General features: G+C 49.9%; 1 protein-coding gene across 1 annotated transcript in view; it reads left to right on the forward strand.

Annotated features, from left to right (window-relative positions):
• Positions 1-4744: 4744 nt before the first annotated feature.
• The window catches only part of LOC144167876 (uncharacterized), a 34340-nt gene continuing 21937 nt past the window's right edge, over positions 4745-17147 (forward strand). The window contains exon 1 of the mRNA XM_077697020.1: positions 4745-4942. Within this exon, the coding sequence (XP_077553146.1) occupies positions 4745-4942 (198 nt within the window). The remainder of the gene's footprint in view (positions 4943-17147) is intronic.

Consider the following 17147-nt stretch of genomic DNA (forward strand, 5'->3'; position numbering starts at 1 on the left):
CGGCCTTGATGTGAGCCGCATAGACGCTAGCGCCAGATTTCTCTCTAGTGTATATTGTAAGGAACTCTATCGTTTCAGGCAGTGGGCGTGCGAGCACTCCGAAAGCGGGAAATTTGACATGCGTTGAATTCGTCAGGGGAGGAGTGAGACAGGGAGGCGATGAGCGTGATAGGTGGTAGCAGCACGCGCATAGCAGCGCCACAGCCCATTATGGCGAATCACTGATCTGCACTTCCGACAGCTTTCACGTTAACTGGGACGGCTTTAATTTTTAAGGCGGGATCTTTCAGAAATTTCGGCCAAGACAACCATTGCCTCTTCACACTGTTGACGGTGAAGCCTGGCACATAGCTGGTCTGCCCACTTTTCCTCCGCGTCGGGGCCATCAAAACGAGCAGGAATGTACAACACAGCATGAATAACAGACGTCTTACTGCATGAATTTATAAAAAGAACAATGCATCCTCGCGAACTCGGCGGCGGGACTGTGCGGTTCGGGTGGAACTGGTAAGGACTTGAGTTTTTGTTGAGGGACGTGGAAAGGGGTGAAGCATCTGAAACTGTTGGTTGCGAACGGTCGGTGTGGCATTTGTGCGGCAGTAAGATCGGAATGGACGTAGGAACTGATCTTGTGACTGATATGGGCGGCTGTGTGTGCGGGATTTTGTGCTTTCTTTTGAACCCCTTTGTGGGGGAAGGGACTTTGTGCGTGGGGGGGAGGACGGGTTGTAACTTCGATCTGTGGTTAGAGGGGGCTTTATTTAGATATCGTGTGCTGTGGACTTTCTGCATGCACAGGGACAGGACATTTCCGTGAGGGCGTAGTGGCTTTTGTGATGCTTTTGGTGGATGAGTATGAGGCACCGGACTTCCTTTCGCTGTGGAGTGGGGTGTGGGCCGGTTTTGTGTAGGGCTGTTCTCAGCAGACCGAAGCAAGGGCCTCCATTTTCTTTATTTCTAAAAGACTTTGGAGCCTCGGCTCCCTGTTCATTTATTTTTAATTGGAATTATCCTGCTATAGCTTAGCTGATGCAGGTTTGTTCCGGTTAGGGAACGTTTGTTAAGGAACGTTTATTTCTTAGTTCTCAGCCGAGCCACAAGCGGCAAGGGAAAGGGCGTCTGCACCCTGGTGAGGAAGGGACTGAACTATGTGCAGAGGGAAGGCAACAAGATCTCGCTGATCAAACACACGATTATCAAAGTAACAACCGGAAAGAAGAGAAATGAGAGCACATTCTTCGTGAACGTTTACAGCAGCCCAGAGTACAGCAAACAAAAATTCAAGGCAATCCTACACAAGGCTTGTAATACCGCCGGAAGCAAAGACAACCTAGTCATCTGCGGAGACTTCAACGCTCCGTGGCAGGCCTGGGGCTACGCCAAGACAGCGGCAAAGGGACGCGATCTCCTGACCGATGCCACGGACGCGGGCCTTACCGTCGTAACAGACCCGGCGCACTCGACGCGGATCAGTACCTCGGTCAGCAGGGATAACACCCCGGACCTCACCTACAAGAGGACGCCGAAGACGGGCCGAGAGCCCGAATGGACCAACACCGGCCAAGACCTGAGCAGCGATGAATTTATTATTAAGGTGACGGTGCCACTCAAGGAGACATCGGAAGAAAAGCGGGTCCACAAGATCACGGCATGGGACCTCTACCAAAGCCTGTTACCGGCCGAAGAAGAGGAGATCCGGGACGTGGACGAGTGTACAAACGAAATCTTACAGGGACTTTAGGGGGCAACCAAGCAAGTTCAGACCGAAGAGGATATAGACAGAAGAGGAGATAGACAGAATTGACAGCCGCTTAGCGCACTTGCTAGAAGCTAAAAGATCATTTCAAGAACGGTGGCGAAAACAACGCACCACCTGCACACTGCGGAAAAGAGTGCCCGAGCTGAATCGGTGTATCGAAAGCACTGCCACACGCGTTGCCGGCAGCAGTGGTACCAGATGTGCAACGCAGCCGACAGCCAAATGCACAGCGGAAGAAAGGGGGCCATGCTCCGTCACTTGATCGACGAAACGAAAACGAAACCACACCAGAGGGACCTACCCTAAACAAGGCTTCCCGAGCTACGAGAAGTACGCAACCGAATTAACAACCAGCACCTGCCAGCAAGCCCCAAGGAGTGGCACCCAGACTATCGGGGACCAGCAAACGAACGATTAGACAGGGACATGGCGGTCTGGGAGGTGCAGGTGGCGTTACACAAGCTCAACTGCCAATCCGATACGGGCCCGTACAGGATCACCAACAAAGCACTCAAGAACCTAAAAGAGGCAGAGATTGCGTGCCTGACGGCCCTCTTCAACAAATGCTGGAGGGAGGGAGGTTACCCAAAAGGTGGAGGACGGCGAAAACCATGTTCAAACCAAAACCCGGGGAAGACTCCGAGCATGAAAAACCTCCGCCCTATCTCCCTGACATCTTGCATCGGGAAGGCGCTGGAGCACGTCTTGAATAACCGCTGGCAAAAGTATTTAGAAGACAACGACTTGTTCCCAGAGCCGATGATCGCCTTTAGAAGCACGTTGAGCACACAGGACGCTATGATACAGCTCAAGGCTGAAATCGTCGACGACGAGACGAAGACGCGTAAAAACAAGTCCATCCTGGGGCTAGACTGCAGAGTGCATTCGACAAAGTCAAGTGCGTGGCGGTTTTGTCCCACATCAGCGAACTAAACACGGGAGTACGGACGTACAACTACATGCGCGAGTTCCTGTCAGAACAAACGGCAGGAATCCATGTTGGCGACATGACGCTCCAAGAGAAGGAACTCGGCAGCGCCTGGACCCCTCAGGGTCTGTGATTTCACCGCTGCTCTTCAACCTGGTGATGATTGGGGTCAGCCGGCGCCTGAAGGCGCTCGCGGACGTGCGCTACACTATCTATGCCGATGACATCAAGCTGTGGGTACCGGGTATTCCCAAAATTTCACTGCCAGAGCATCCACGTGTCGTGTCTCTTCACTCGATGAAGAACGGTAATTTACCGGGGTCACTGCCTGCGTCATTGGCTACCAAATCACCATTATTAACAAAAACAACGCGTAGATTTGAGCTTAGAAAATAAAATATACACTTAGAAAAAGAACTTCAGCAATAACAAAAACTAAGAGATAGACCTGCTGGGGGTCGAACCCAAGCCGTCAGCGCCAGTACTGAGTACTTTAAATTGAAGCCACAGAGCCCCAACGGTGGGCTCTTTTTAGAAGGCGCTCAAAAGAATAGCGCCCGCAGTGACATCACACATGTCACGTGGGTGCTCTGTGTAGCGAAGCGTTTGGAAACAGGAATACAGGGCGGCAGCAACGGGCACATAGACTCTTCACTACCGCAAGCGTTGGAAGCCATAGAGAGCCAACTTGACGGATCGGGACTGGCCTGCTCCCCGAGAAACTTAGAACTTTTGCCGTTGCCACCGAAAGGCGCAAGAAGGAACACTGCGGAAGATGAAGCCGCGGCAAAAGACAAGATCGTCATCCGGACGAGTAACACAGGTGATCCTTGAGGTCGGGAAGGTCTGAGTGCTGGGTATGTTAGTTGAGGAACATTGCACGAACGGCGAAATCATCAATCCCCTCACGGCCAAGGTCCCCGCGGCCACATGGCTCATAAAGAGGGTCGCCAACAGAAAGGCTGGCATGCGAGAGGATAGCCTGCTACGGCTAGTTCAAGCGTTCGCCATGAGCCACGTGGCGTACGTCGCTGGCTTCCATAACTGTCGGTTGGACGAGCGCAACGAGATCAACGCGATGATAAGGAAAGCCCACAAGACCGGACCCGGACTTCTCGACTGCAAGACCACCAAGAAGTTGCTGGGACTCGGCGTGCACAGAACGCTCGAGGAGATCAGAGAAGCACAGCGAGCCGCCCAAATCGAGAGACTCAAGGAAACCAAGACGGGCACGGCCATCCTCGCCAGGTTGGGTCTAGACCCCGGTACGAGCGAGGAAGAGCTATGCGGACAAGAAGAGATACCCGACATCAGGAGGGGAATGTGGGTCTACCCCATTCCCCAGAACGTGGACCCTGAAGACAGCGGGGAACGGCGGAAGGCTCGAGTCAAGGCCATGGTCGAGCTGCACGCCGGGAGTCCGGGCACGAGGTACGTGAACGCGGCAGAGTATCGAGACAAGAAGACGAACATAGCGGGGTCATCGACGCCAAGACTGCCTCAACAGTCACCGCGGCAAGTGTCCGGCTACGTGAGGCGAGATTCGGCGAAGGGGTGGCTGTAGCCTAAGCCATTGGGGACCCAAACACCAGGACCATTCTCACGACTTTAAAGACGCCGTGCGGAACTTCGCCAGAGGAAGAGTGTGTCGTGAAGCAGTGCGGTTGCTTGCCTCGCTGGACTCCGCGAAGAGAAGTGACAGTGCAGTGGTTCCCTGCACACAGGGGGAGCGAGGTGTCAGAACAATATGTGAACCACAACGAGATGGTTGAACTCTACCGCGTGAGTGTTTACGGGCCGCGCGGCTGGACGTAACCTGTCTGCAGAACTGTGGGGGAACAAACGGCAGGATGGGAAGATATGAAAAAATCACGACACACTATAGGATGAGAAGGAGAGAAATGGCGCCGCCGAACCCCGGCCTGGCCAGGGAGCAAGCGGTAGTACTTACGCAGTTGCAGACGGGTTCGTTACTGACCCCGGTCATCATGAAGCACGTGTCCCAAGAACAATACGAGGACGATACGCGTAAAGTGCGCCAAAGTGCATGGGCTACGATGGTTCACATCCTGTGGGACTGGTCGGCAAGACCTACAGAAGCGTCAATAGAGAGAAAGGTCTCGCCATGGTACCTGACCGCGGCGCGGAGCAACGACAGGGATGTACCAGTGCAGGCCGCCCAGCAGATCCTGGCGGCACTTGAACAGGAGCGTCCGAGCGAAAGCACAGAGGGCCCGGCCGCCCAGCGCGGGCAGGCGAGAGGACCTCGAGAGGAGTAGCGAAAGAGCGGCCTAGTAAAGAGCCCAGCCGGGAAGACGTAGGGCCGCGTCACGGCGCTTCAGTAACGGACGCCGCCTGCACGCGATTATATTGAAGTCTTCTACTCACTCACTCACTCACTCACTCACTCACTCACTCACTCACTTACTCACTCACTGTCACTCACGCAAACATGGCCACCGACGCACCGCAATTATTGATGTGACAATGCAATTGCCGCGGCCTCAATGGCAAAATAGCGGTTATTAACAGCAAATCAAATGCGCCAAGAACGTACCGGGTGTAATATAACTACAAGGAACCCTCACTGACGCTACGACACTTCCCTGATACAAAGCACACACAGGCCGAACCGCGTCTGCAAGCTCACGGAAAGCGGCTTCCTTTCATCGTTCCCGAGCTCAAAGGTACCAGGATACAACATACCTTCCTCGAACTCACCCCCGACAAGAAAAGTCGATACAGCATATTTATACTCAGCATCTACAGCAATCCGCGACACAGACACCAACGCTTCAAGACGCTTTTACACAAGGAATGCAGGACAGCGGACCGGCACAGACTCCTAGTCGGAAGGGACTTCATCGCCATGAACCCGGAATCGGGCTGGAAGCTCACTACGGCCAAAGGCACAAACCTGATGCAAGACGCGCACGAACTAGACTTCGTGCCCATCACGGGCCCGACGCACCCGACGAGAATCGGACACTCATTATCGGGGACAGCACGCCCGACCTAACGTTCATCAAAAAACTGGCACACACCCGGCGACGTGGTACAACATGTTCACCGACCTGGGCAGTGACCACGTGATCATAACAGTACGAATCCCCACACCGAGGTACGCCGAACTACCAAACGCAAGATGAAATGTACGGATTGTGCCGACTCCACAAAGCTACACGACTCGCACCAAAACGATGCCCCGGAGCGAATTGCGGACATCGACGCCTCGCGCCGATTACTTATGAGCAACGTCGAAGCCGCAACTAAAGTGGTAGATACCGAGCTAGTAATCCACAGAATGGACAGCAAACTGGCACACATGATAGAAGCCAAAATATCCCTGCTTGAGCAATGGAAAAAATATCCTCAACCGCAGACTTCTCAAGACAATTGCGGAACTAATTCGAAGCATGGAATAAAACTGCCGCAAACTTTCCAAGCAGCAATAGAACGCATTCTTCAACGCCATCGAAGGGCAGATGCAGAACGGGAAAGCGTAGTGCATACTCAGGCACCTCCTGGACGAGACGAAAAGCAAGACGCACCAGGCAGACAAGCTCTTACTCGAGAAAATGATGACGCGAGGAGAAAACGATATTCGAGCACACCTCCTGAACAAATGCTTACCCTGCACATCATCGACACAGCGTGGCCTAAACGCCGGAACAGCTACCGAGCTCCTAGACAGAAACATATGCATCGAGGAAGTCAGAACGGCGCTTCAATACCTCAATAACAGACCGGCACACGGACCTCGCCGCATGACAACCAGGTCACTCAGAAGCCTCGATGGCCGCTCGATAGAGGCGCTATCAGAATACAACAAATGCTGGAGAGCGAGTAAACGTTTCCGCCAGTGGAAGAAGACCAGGATTATACTAGTAATCCCAAACCTGGCGAACTCCTGGACCCGGATAACCTCAGACCAATCTCTTTGACGTCTTGCGTCGGCTAGGCCCTCGAACACATCCTCCTCAGCCGATGGAGAGCGTACCTAGAGCCAACCGAAACCTAGCCCCCTCACCCTATCCTCGGCATCACAGCGCACATGGGCAACCAGGACGCCATGCTCCAACTCAAGCACGAGTTACTAGACGGCCGGACCAACGACACCAAAGCTGTACCCGGACTATATCCCCAAAGCGTCTTCGACCACATAGACCACACAGCAATCCTGAGACAGGTCTTGGAACGCAACCTTGGAGAGCAAACCCAGAACTACGTCAAATACCTTTTGAGCAGGCTGTCGAACAGGAACCGGAACTGAACCGGAGACCGGTACCGAACCCGAATTTTTCCGCCATTTTGCAACTGAACCTGAACGAGAACGAGTCTAAGGAACCGCTCCGAACCGGTTCCAGGCTTGAAAAATAAGTTTTAGTTTTTGATTATAGTTGTCTGCCTTGCGTCTGAAGATATTTTTACCACTCGCCCGACAGCGCCACCAAATATTATGTATTGTCTGTAGTCCCACAACCCGTCAGTTTTTCTTCCATTATTGCCCACAATTTATTCTAAATTTGTCGGTATATACTATCAGTTTGTGTTATATACTGCCGATTCGACCATTTCCCCCAATCTTATTTTGCATTTAGAAGAAGTCAAGCTTGAACGTACATTCCGAGGAAACATACCATTGTGGTTCCCATGTACAGCCTTCCAAAGTTTTAATAATATAGCAGGAGCGACTACAGATCGGCATGCCAGCGCCTTATCACGGTGTTCACCAGCAAAATAGGCGAGGGTACGCGCATGCGCAGGCAACTATCTGTTCTGGGAGCGTCGTCGGCTCCGCTGTTCTACTCAGGGCAACGCACCCCCTGTTTTTCTTACCTAGCAAGGCCGTTTTGCTACCGCCAAAATAGCGTGGGGCACAACGTCATTCAGATGCAATGGCTGAGGGTGTGCCACTCTCAAGGAAACAGCGGGGCAGACGACACTCATACAGCAGATGGCCCTATGCGCGTGCGGGTACTCTCGCTTATTTCGCTGCTGAATACCGTGATAAGGCGCTGACATGCCGGTCGGTCATCGCTGCCGCTGTATTATTAAACATTTCGGAGGCTGTACGTCGTGTTTAATATTGTGGGAAGTCTTCAATGTGTTATTAATTCGAATGCATCCCAGCCCCTTTATAGAGGCCTTCAGAAACATCATCAACTGCTGGAGTGTTTTGAGCAGGGCTTGTTGGCACTGTTTCCTGATGGCTAACAGCGAAAAAACTGGGCGAAGACAGAAAATGGGAGGACACAAACAGGCGGTGTTGTTATTCGCAAATTCTTGTGCACTGCTCTCAAACCCTGCTCACAGAACATACCTACCAGTAAAACAACGCAGTGGTCCTCTTCTTCTTACAAAAGAAATTTCAGGTCATTGTTCCCCAGATAGTCCACCTTGCTATTCCAGCTGAAGCTTTTTTCGGGCCTATGTAGACCGCACGGCGGCATCCGTGCCTTCCCCGATGTAGCTCTGCTTGTCACCCTCCAGAACATGACGAGTGATGGAGCGGACCACAGGCAACCTCGGATAGTGAGCCTACAACTACGTGAGAGGCCTGACCGACAGAGTCATTTTTCTAGTTCCGGGAGACATAACAAAAGGTAGGAGTGTTGTAAGGTGGGCCAGTTGGTACTGTTCCATTGCGGGTAACAGCGCTAAAACTGGACGAAAACACCAAAAGGGTGCGACACAAACAAGCGCTGACTTTCAAGTGACTTTATTGAAAAAACACACAATTCTATACATATGTCGCATCATCACAGAGCATGCGCGAAACGAAAAGAGAAAGAAACACGCTAGCTGCTGAAACGGCAGTACGGAATATAAAAATTACATTTCAACCTATGCCCAGATAAGAAATCTCTTTTTCATGCAAAAGAACAGAAGACTGGCTGACACAATCCGTCGACCGATTAATAATTTGCGCTGTCTCGACCAGCCTCTATAGAAAGCCCACTGACAGGCATCAGTATCTGCACTTCGAAAGCTGCCATGTTAAACACAATAGAACTAGTATACCATACAGCCAAGCTCTTCGTTTCAAAAGAATATGCCCTGAGCAATCAGATTTTGTTGATAACTGCGGCAAACGCCGGGAATGTCTAATCAAGCAAAACTACCCTCAAGAAATAATTGACGATGCTCTGAAGCGCGCGGACTCCATGGACCGCAAAACGCTTCCCGAACCCCAGAATAACACAACGGCTGATTCACAACCCAATCTCGTTCTCACCCACTCTGCGTCTGCGCCGAAAGTCACAGGTATTTTAAAGAAGCATCATAATATCCTTATGCAAAGTCAGCGACTTAGAAGCAGTTTTAAAGAGCCAGCGCGCGTAGTCTATCTCCATTCAAGAAACCTACGGGGCATGCTGACCTCTTCCACGATCGCATCGCCATCTTCGCATGGATGTTTTCCTTGCCAAAAAGCTCGTTGCAAAGTGTGCGCCCATATGACCACGTCACTAACGGTAAACAGCACAGCTTCTGACTTTTCCTTAAAAATTAAAGGCGATTTTAACTGCGATACGTCGAATGTAGTATATCTCCGAGAGTGCTCAGTCTGCGCACTCCAGTATATCGGCCAAACCGAGACGTCTTTCAGGCTCCGGGCGCACCACCGGGCGCACGCACGTTCCTCTCCTGGGCTTCCTTTATCTAAGCATGTAAATATTCCCGGTCACTCTTTCGAAAAAATTAGGGCTACTATACTGGAATCAGGTTTCCGTTCGCATCACGAAAGGGAAGTAGGGAAGTGCGTGAGTCTTTTTTAATTCATAAATTTAACACAGTCAAACGCGGTATCAATGAAAGTGTAGGAACGTTAACGTGCCTCTTGCCCTTATATGCTGGCGTCATTGCATTATCCCTATTGGAACCGTAGAAGCAGAGCCACCATTTTCAATGCGGCTTTACCGATTCATTTGTTTGATTACGCGAACGGAAGCGATATGAAATCTTTCCAGAAACCATGACATCTTTTCTTTTTTATACTTTTCTTTTTCATACTGATCCTAATGTGTTTGCGTATTAAGTGCTAAGGTGTAATCCCCGAACGTTATCATTTTCTTTCTAAAGGGTAGTTGTTGATCCTCCCTGATCCATTCCGATATTCCGTACAAGTTCTGTATTTGAAAACGTCATGTTAATTCACACGTGTACAAACACCGCGTGTGTTCTTCTTATTTTATTATTGTTGATTTGTATCTGCAAAGTGGCAAGACTATTCGTCAGCCTTTATCATTTCGTGCCGATATATTCAGCGCGCTCAATTTTACTCTGACGAAGACCGGACCCCGGTCGAAACGTTAGTTCAATCATCGTTTTCATACGTGTGTCTACACTCTCGTATATATATATATATATATATATATATATATATATATATATATATATATATGGGAACTGGCCCACTCGTCTCGCGGTTCCATTTTTGGCCGATGTCGGGGAAATGGGGAGAAGAAGTTAGTGGCTTCTAATCTTATAATTACTGCCAGGTTGACCTCTTCAGAGTTCGGGGGGTCATCTGCTTTTGTTAGTTTGCAGGTGGTGGTTTAAAAGGTTTTTTCTATTTTAACACATGTTCCTCTGTCCCCGTCTTATTTCCCTTCTTGTTGCAAAAAAAATTCTCATTTTTATGCTGGGTAAGGAGTTTCTTTTCAGGTTTATTTTTTTCTTCTCCTTCCAAGAAATATTCGTCACACTTTTTCTGTGGAGGGGGTTTTCTTTTGTGTTTTCTTTTCTTTCTTTTTTTTGCGTTATCTTTTGAAGCTTTTTGCCTGCTTCTGTATATATCTATAAATAGGGCAAAATGTTGGCCTCTTGTTTGTTTGCAGGTGGTGGTTGAAATTGGCTTTTAGGTTTGAGCACAACTTCCGGTTTCTTTTTTGCTTTTCTTCTGTTTCTAAAAAATATTCGTCACACTTTTTTGTGTGAGTGTGTGTGGGGGGGGGTCAAATTTTATGTCCAGCCTTGACTTTCGCTCCCGTATATAGGTGATATGAAGACTAACAAAACGAAAGTTACCCAGCTTGACAACCATCGTTTGTCAGCAGGCATGCAAACAAAAGATCAAAATATTCAAAAGCGAAAACACAGAACAAAATCACAAATCCCAATACAGCGCCGTCACTTAATTACCAAAAATTAAAATAGATGTATTAGAACAAACAGAACGGGCAAACTAAATCTAATATAAAGGACTCACGTAATTAGCTGCACAAAGAAAAAAAATAAGATACGCTGTCTGGCTGGCGCGTTCCTCGAAGCTGACAAAGGAAACGTTACGGGTGGTGAAAAAAAGGAGGAGTGTAAGAATGTTTCCGCATAAAATGAGAATTATACAAGCGTCTGTACTCTTTCATTTGAACATGATAGACGAAAAACGTAAATTGTGACGAGTTGGCCGAGGCTCAAGTTGCTCTAGGTTACGAGTTTCCCTAGTGCGAGATGGCCTATGACGACTGGCCGTATGGGACGAATTTACCTATGACGAGTTGGCTGCGACGAGTTCTCCTAGACCCTATATATATATATATATATATATATATATATATATATATATATATATAGATACGGGACGAGGGACTCGGTAAAGATACATATCAAGGTTGCAGTCGTCATTGCCAGTGCTATTCGGCTTTTTTCGAAATATTTAATAGGGCCGAATGACGTGTGCTTGTCACGTTTCTTTGATTCATTGATAAATAAGCGAAAATATAAGTCGAGAAAAAATCCGCCGTTTTTCCGGGAGCGGGACTCGAACCCACATCTCCGCATAACCGGTGCGGTGCGTTAACCAATTACGCTATCCCTGCAGCGGCTTCTCTCTCGACTTTTAAAGCGGGGGTTTATATTTACAAGAGCTCTGAGGCCGGTCAACTAGCGCCGCCCCTCGACTACCGCGGGAGACGTAGAACGTCTTCTTTTCCCAGCGGCCGCCACGTAGAACGTGGTCGGAGGTCGGGGTTAGCAATTGGCATATCCGAACTGCTGGAGCCAGTGCCTCGTAATGCATGTAGCAGAACAGAGAGATACGGGACGAGGGACTCGGTAAAGATACATATCAAGGTTGCAGTCGTCATTGCCAGTGCTATTCGGCTTTTTTCGAAATATTTAATAGGGCCGAATGACGTGTGCTTGTCACGTTTCTTTGATTCATTGATAAATAAGCGAAAATATAAGTCGAGAAAAAATCCGCCGTTTTTCCGGGAGCGGGACTCGAACCCACATCTCCGCATAACCGGTGCGGTGCGTTAACCAATTACGCTATCCCTGCAGCGGCTTCTCTCTCGACTTTTAAAGCGGGGGTTTATATTTACAAGAGCTCTGAGGCCGGTCAACTAGCGCCGCCCCTCGACTACCGCGGGAGACGTAGAACGTCTTCTTTTCCCAGCGGCCGCCACGTAGAACGTGGTCGGAGGTCGGGGTTAGCAATTGGCATATCCGAACTGCTGGAGCCAGTGCCTCGTAATGCATGTAGCAGAACAGAGAGATACGGGACGAGGGACTCGGTAAAGATACATATCAAGGTTGCAGTCGTCATTGCCAGTGCTATTCGGCTTTTTTCGAAATATTTAATAGGGCCGAATGACGTGTGCTTGTCACGTTTCTTTGATTCATTGATAAATAAGCGAAAATATAAGTCGAGAAAAAATCCGCCGTTTTTCCGGGAGCGGGACTCGAACCCACATCTCCGCATAACCGGTGCGGTGCGTTAACCAATTACGCTATCCCTGCAGCGGCTTCTCTCTCGACTTTTAAAGCGGGGGTTTATATTTACAAGAGCTCTGAGGCCGGTCAACTAGCGCCGCCCCTCGACTACCGCGGGAGACGTAGAACGTCTTCTTTTCCCAGCGGCCGCCACGTAGAACGTGGTCGGAGGTCGGGGTTAGCAATTGGCATATCCGAACTGCTGGAGCCAGTGCCTCGTAATGCATGTAGCAGAACAGAGAGATACGGGACGAGGGACTCGGTAAAGATACATATCAAGGTTGCAGTCGTCATTGCCAGTGCTATTCGGCTTTTTTCGAAATATTTAATAGGGCCGAATGACGTGTGCTTGTCACGTTTCTTTGATTCATTGATAAATAAGCGAAAATATAAGTCGAGAAAAAATCCGCCGTTTTTCCGGGAGCGGGACTCGAACCCACATCTCCGCATAACCGGTGCGGTGCGTTAACCAATTACGCTATCCCTGCAGCGGCTTCTCTCTCGACTTTTAAAGCGGGGGTTTATATTTACAAGAGCTCTGAGGCCGGTCAACTAGCGCCGCCCCTCGACTACCGCAGGAGACGTAGAACGTCTTCTTTTCCCAGCGGCCGCCACGTAGAACGTGGTCGGAGGTCGGGGTTAGCAATTGGCATATCCGAACTGCTGGAGCCAGTGCCTCGTAATGCATGTAGCAGAACAGAGAGATACGGGACGAGGGACTCGGTAAAGATACATATCAAGGTTGCAGTCGTCATTGCCAGTGCTATTCGGCTTTTTTCGAAATATTTAATAGGGCCGAATGACGTGTGCTTGTCACGTTTCTTTGATTCATTGATAAATAAGCGAAAATATAAGTCGAGAAAAAATCCGCCGTTTTTCCGGGAGCGGGACTCGAACCCACATCTCCGCATAACCGGTGCGGTGCGTTAACCAATTACGCTATCCCTGCAGCGGCTTCTCTCTCGACTTTTAAAGCGGGGGTTTATATTTACAAGAGCTCTGAGGCCGGTCAACTAGCGCCGCCCCTCGACTACCGCGGGAGACGTAGAACGTCTTCTTTTCCCAGCGGCCGCCACGTAGAACGTGGTCGGAGGTCGGGGTTAGCAATTGGCATATCCGAACTGCTGGAGCCAGTGCCTCGTAATGCATGTAGCAGAACAGAGAGATACGGGACGAGGGACTCGGTAAAGATACATATCAAGGTTGCAGTCGTCATTGCCAGTGCTATTCGGCTTTTTTCGAAATATTTAATAGGGCCGAATGACGTGTGCTTGTCACGTTTCTTTGATTCATTGATAAATAAGCGAAAATATAAGTCGAGAAAAAATCCGCCGTTTTTCCGGGAGCGGGACTCGAACCCACATCTCCGCATAACCGTTGCGGTGCGTTAACCAATTACGCTATCCCTGCAGCGGCTTCTCTCTCGACTTTTAAAGCGGGGGTTTATATTTACAAGAGCTCTGAGGCCGGTCAACTAGCGCCGCCCCTCGACTACCGCAGGAGACGTAGAACGTCTTCTTTTCCCAGCGGCCGCCACGTAGAACGTGGTCGGAGGTCGGGGTTAGCAATTGGCATATCCGAACTGCTGGAGCCAGTGCCTCGTAATGCATGTAGCAGAACAGAGAGATACGGGACGAGGGACTCGGTAAAGATACATATCAAGGTTGCAGTCGTCATTGCCAGTGCTATTCGGCTTTTTTCGAAATATTTAATAGGGCCGAATGACGTGTGCTTGTCACGTTTCTTTGATTCATTGATAAATAAGCGAAAATATAAGTCGAGAAAAAATCCGCCGTTTTTCCGGGAGCGGGACTCGAACCCACATCTCCGCATAACCGGTGCGGTGCGTTAACCAATTACGCTATCCCTGCAGCGGCTTCTCTCTCGACTTTTAAAGCGGGGGTTTATATTTACAAGAGCTCTGAGGCCGGTCAACTAGCGCCGCCCCTCGACTACCGCGGGAGACGTAGAACGTCTTCTTTTCCCAGCGGCCGCCACGTAGAACGTGGTCGGAGGTCGGGGTTAGCAATTGGCATATCCGAACTGCTGGAGCCAGTGCCTCGTAATGCATGTAGCAGAACAGAGAGATACGGGACGAGGGACTCGGTAAAGATACATATCAAGGTTGCAGTCGTCATTGCCAGTGCTATTCGGCTTTTTTCGAAATATTTAATAGGGCCGAATGACGTGTGCTTGTCACGTTTTTTTGATTCATTGATAAATAAGCGAAAATATAAGTCGAGAAAAAATCCGCCGTTTTTCCGGGAGCGGGACTCGAACCCACATCTCCGCATAACCGGTGCGGTGCGTTAACCAATTACGCTATCCCTGCAGCGGCTTCTCTCTCGACTTTTAAAGCGGGGGTTTATATTTACAAGAGCTCTGAGGCCGGTCAACTAGCGCCGCCCCTCGACTACCGCGGGAGACGTAGAACGTCTTCTTTTCCCAGCGGCCGCCACGTAGAACGTGGTCGGAGGTCGGGGTTAGCAATTGGCATATCCGAACTGCTGGAGCCAGTGCCTCGTAATGCATGTAGCAGAACAGAGAGATACGGGACGAGGGACTCGGTAAAGATACATATCAAGGTTGCAGTCGTCATTGCCAGTGCTATTCGGCTTTTTTCGAAATATTTAATAGGGCCGAATGACGTGTGCTTGTCACGTTTCTTTGATTCATTGATAAATAAGCGAAAATATAAGTCGAGAAAAAATCCGCCGTTTTTCCGGGAGCGGGACTCGAACCCACATCTCCGCATAACCGGTGCGGTGCGTTAACCAATTACGCTATCCCTGCAGCGGTTTCTCTCTCGACTTTTAAAGCGGGGGTTTATATTTACAAGAGCTCTGAGGCCGGTCAACTAGCGCCGCCCCTCGACTACCGCGGGAGACGTAGAACGTCTTCTTTTCCCAGCGGCCGCCACGTAGAACGTGGTCGGAGGTCGGGGTTAGCAATTGGCATATCCGAACTGCTGGAGCCAGTGCCTCGTAATGCATGTAGCAGAACAGAGAGATACGGGACGAGGGACTCGGTAAAGATACATATCAAGGTTGCAGTCGTCATTGCCAGTGCTATTCGGCTTTTTTCGAAATATTTAATAGGGCCGAATGACGTGTGCTTGTCACGTTTCTTTGATTCATTGATAAATAAGCGAAAATATAAGTCGAGAAAAAATCCGCCGTTTTTCCGGGAGCGGGACTCGAACCCACATCTCCGCATAACCGGTGCGGTGCGTTAACCAATTACGCTATCCCTGCAGCGGCTTCTCTCTCGACTTTTAAAGCGGGGGTTTATATTTACAAGAGCTCTGAGGCCGGTCAACTAGCGCCGCCCCTCGACTACCGCGGGAGACGTAGAACGTCTTCTTTTCCCAGCGGCCGCCACGTAGAACGTGGTCGGAGGTCGGGGTTAGCAATTGGCATATCCGAACTGCTGGAGCCAGTGCCTCGTAATGCATGTAGCAGAACAGAGAGATACGGGACGAGGGACTCGGTAAAGATACATATCAAGGTTGCAGTCGTCATTGCCAGTGCTATTCGGCTTTTTTCGAAATATTTAATAGGGCCGAATGACGTGTGCTTGTCACGTTTCTTTGATTCATTGATAAATAAGCGAAAATATAAGTCGAGAAAAAATCCGCCGTTTTTCCGGGAGCGGGACTCGAACCCACATCTCCGCATAACCGGTGCGGTGCGTTAACCAATTACGCTATCCCTGCAGCGGCTTCTCTCTCGACTTTTAAAGCGGGGGTTTATATTTACAAGAGCTCTGAGGCCGGTCAACTAGCGCCGCCCCTCGACTACCGCGGGAGACGTAGAACGTCTTCTTTTCCCAGCGGCCGCCACGTAGAACGTGGTCGGAGGTCGGGGTTAGCAATTGGCATATCCGAACTGCTGGAGCCAGTGCCTCGTAATGCATGTAGCAGAACAGAGAGATACGGGACGAGGGACTCGGTAAAGATACATATCAAGGTTGCAGTCGTCATTGCCAGTGCTATTCGGCTTTTTTCGAAATATTTAATAGGGCCGAATGACGTGTGCTTGTCACGTTTCTTTGATTCATTGATAAATAAGCGAAAATATAAGTCGAGAAAAAATCCGCCGTTTTTCCGGGAGCGGGACTCGAACCCACATCTCCGCATAACCGGTGCGGTGCGTTAACCAATTACGCTATCCCTGCAGCGGCTTCTCTCTCGACTTTTAAAGCGGGGGTTTATATTTACAAGAGCTCTGAGGCCGGTCAACTAGCGCCGCCCCTCGACTACCGCGGGAGACGTAGAACGTCTTCTTTCCCAGCGGCCGCCACGTAGAACGTGGTCGGAGGTCGGGGTTAGCAATTGGCATATCCGAACTGCTGGAGCCAGTGCCTCGTAATGCATGTAGCAGAACAGAGAGATACGGGACGAGGGACTCGGTAAAGATACATATCAAGGTTGCAGTCGTCATTGCCAGTGCTATTCGGCTTTTTTCGAAATATTTAATAGGGCCGAATGACGTGTGCTTGTCACGTTTCTTTGATTCATTGATAAATAAGCGAAAATATAAGTCGAGAAAAAATCCGCCGTTTTTCCGGGAGCGGGACTCGAACCCACATCTCCGCATAACCGGTGCGGTGCGTTAACCAATTACGCTATCCCTGCAGCGGCTTCTCTCTCGACTTTTAAAGCGGGGGTTTATATTTACAAGAGCTCTGAGGCCGGTCAACTAGCGCCGCCCCTCGACTACCGCGGGAGACGTAGAACGTCTT

This window comes from Haemaphysalis longicornis, unplaced genomic scaffold (assembly GCF_048455015.1).
Source record: "Haemaphysalis longicornis isolate Haplotype H1 unplaced genomic scaffold, Haemaphysalis longicornis Haplotype H1 scaffold_2, whole genome shotgun sequence".
Classification (NCBI taxonomy): domain Eukaryota; kingdom Metazoa; phylum Arthropoda; class Arachnida; order Ixodida; family Ixodidae; genus Haemaphysalis; species Haemaphysalis longicornis.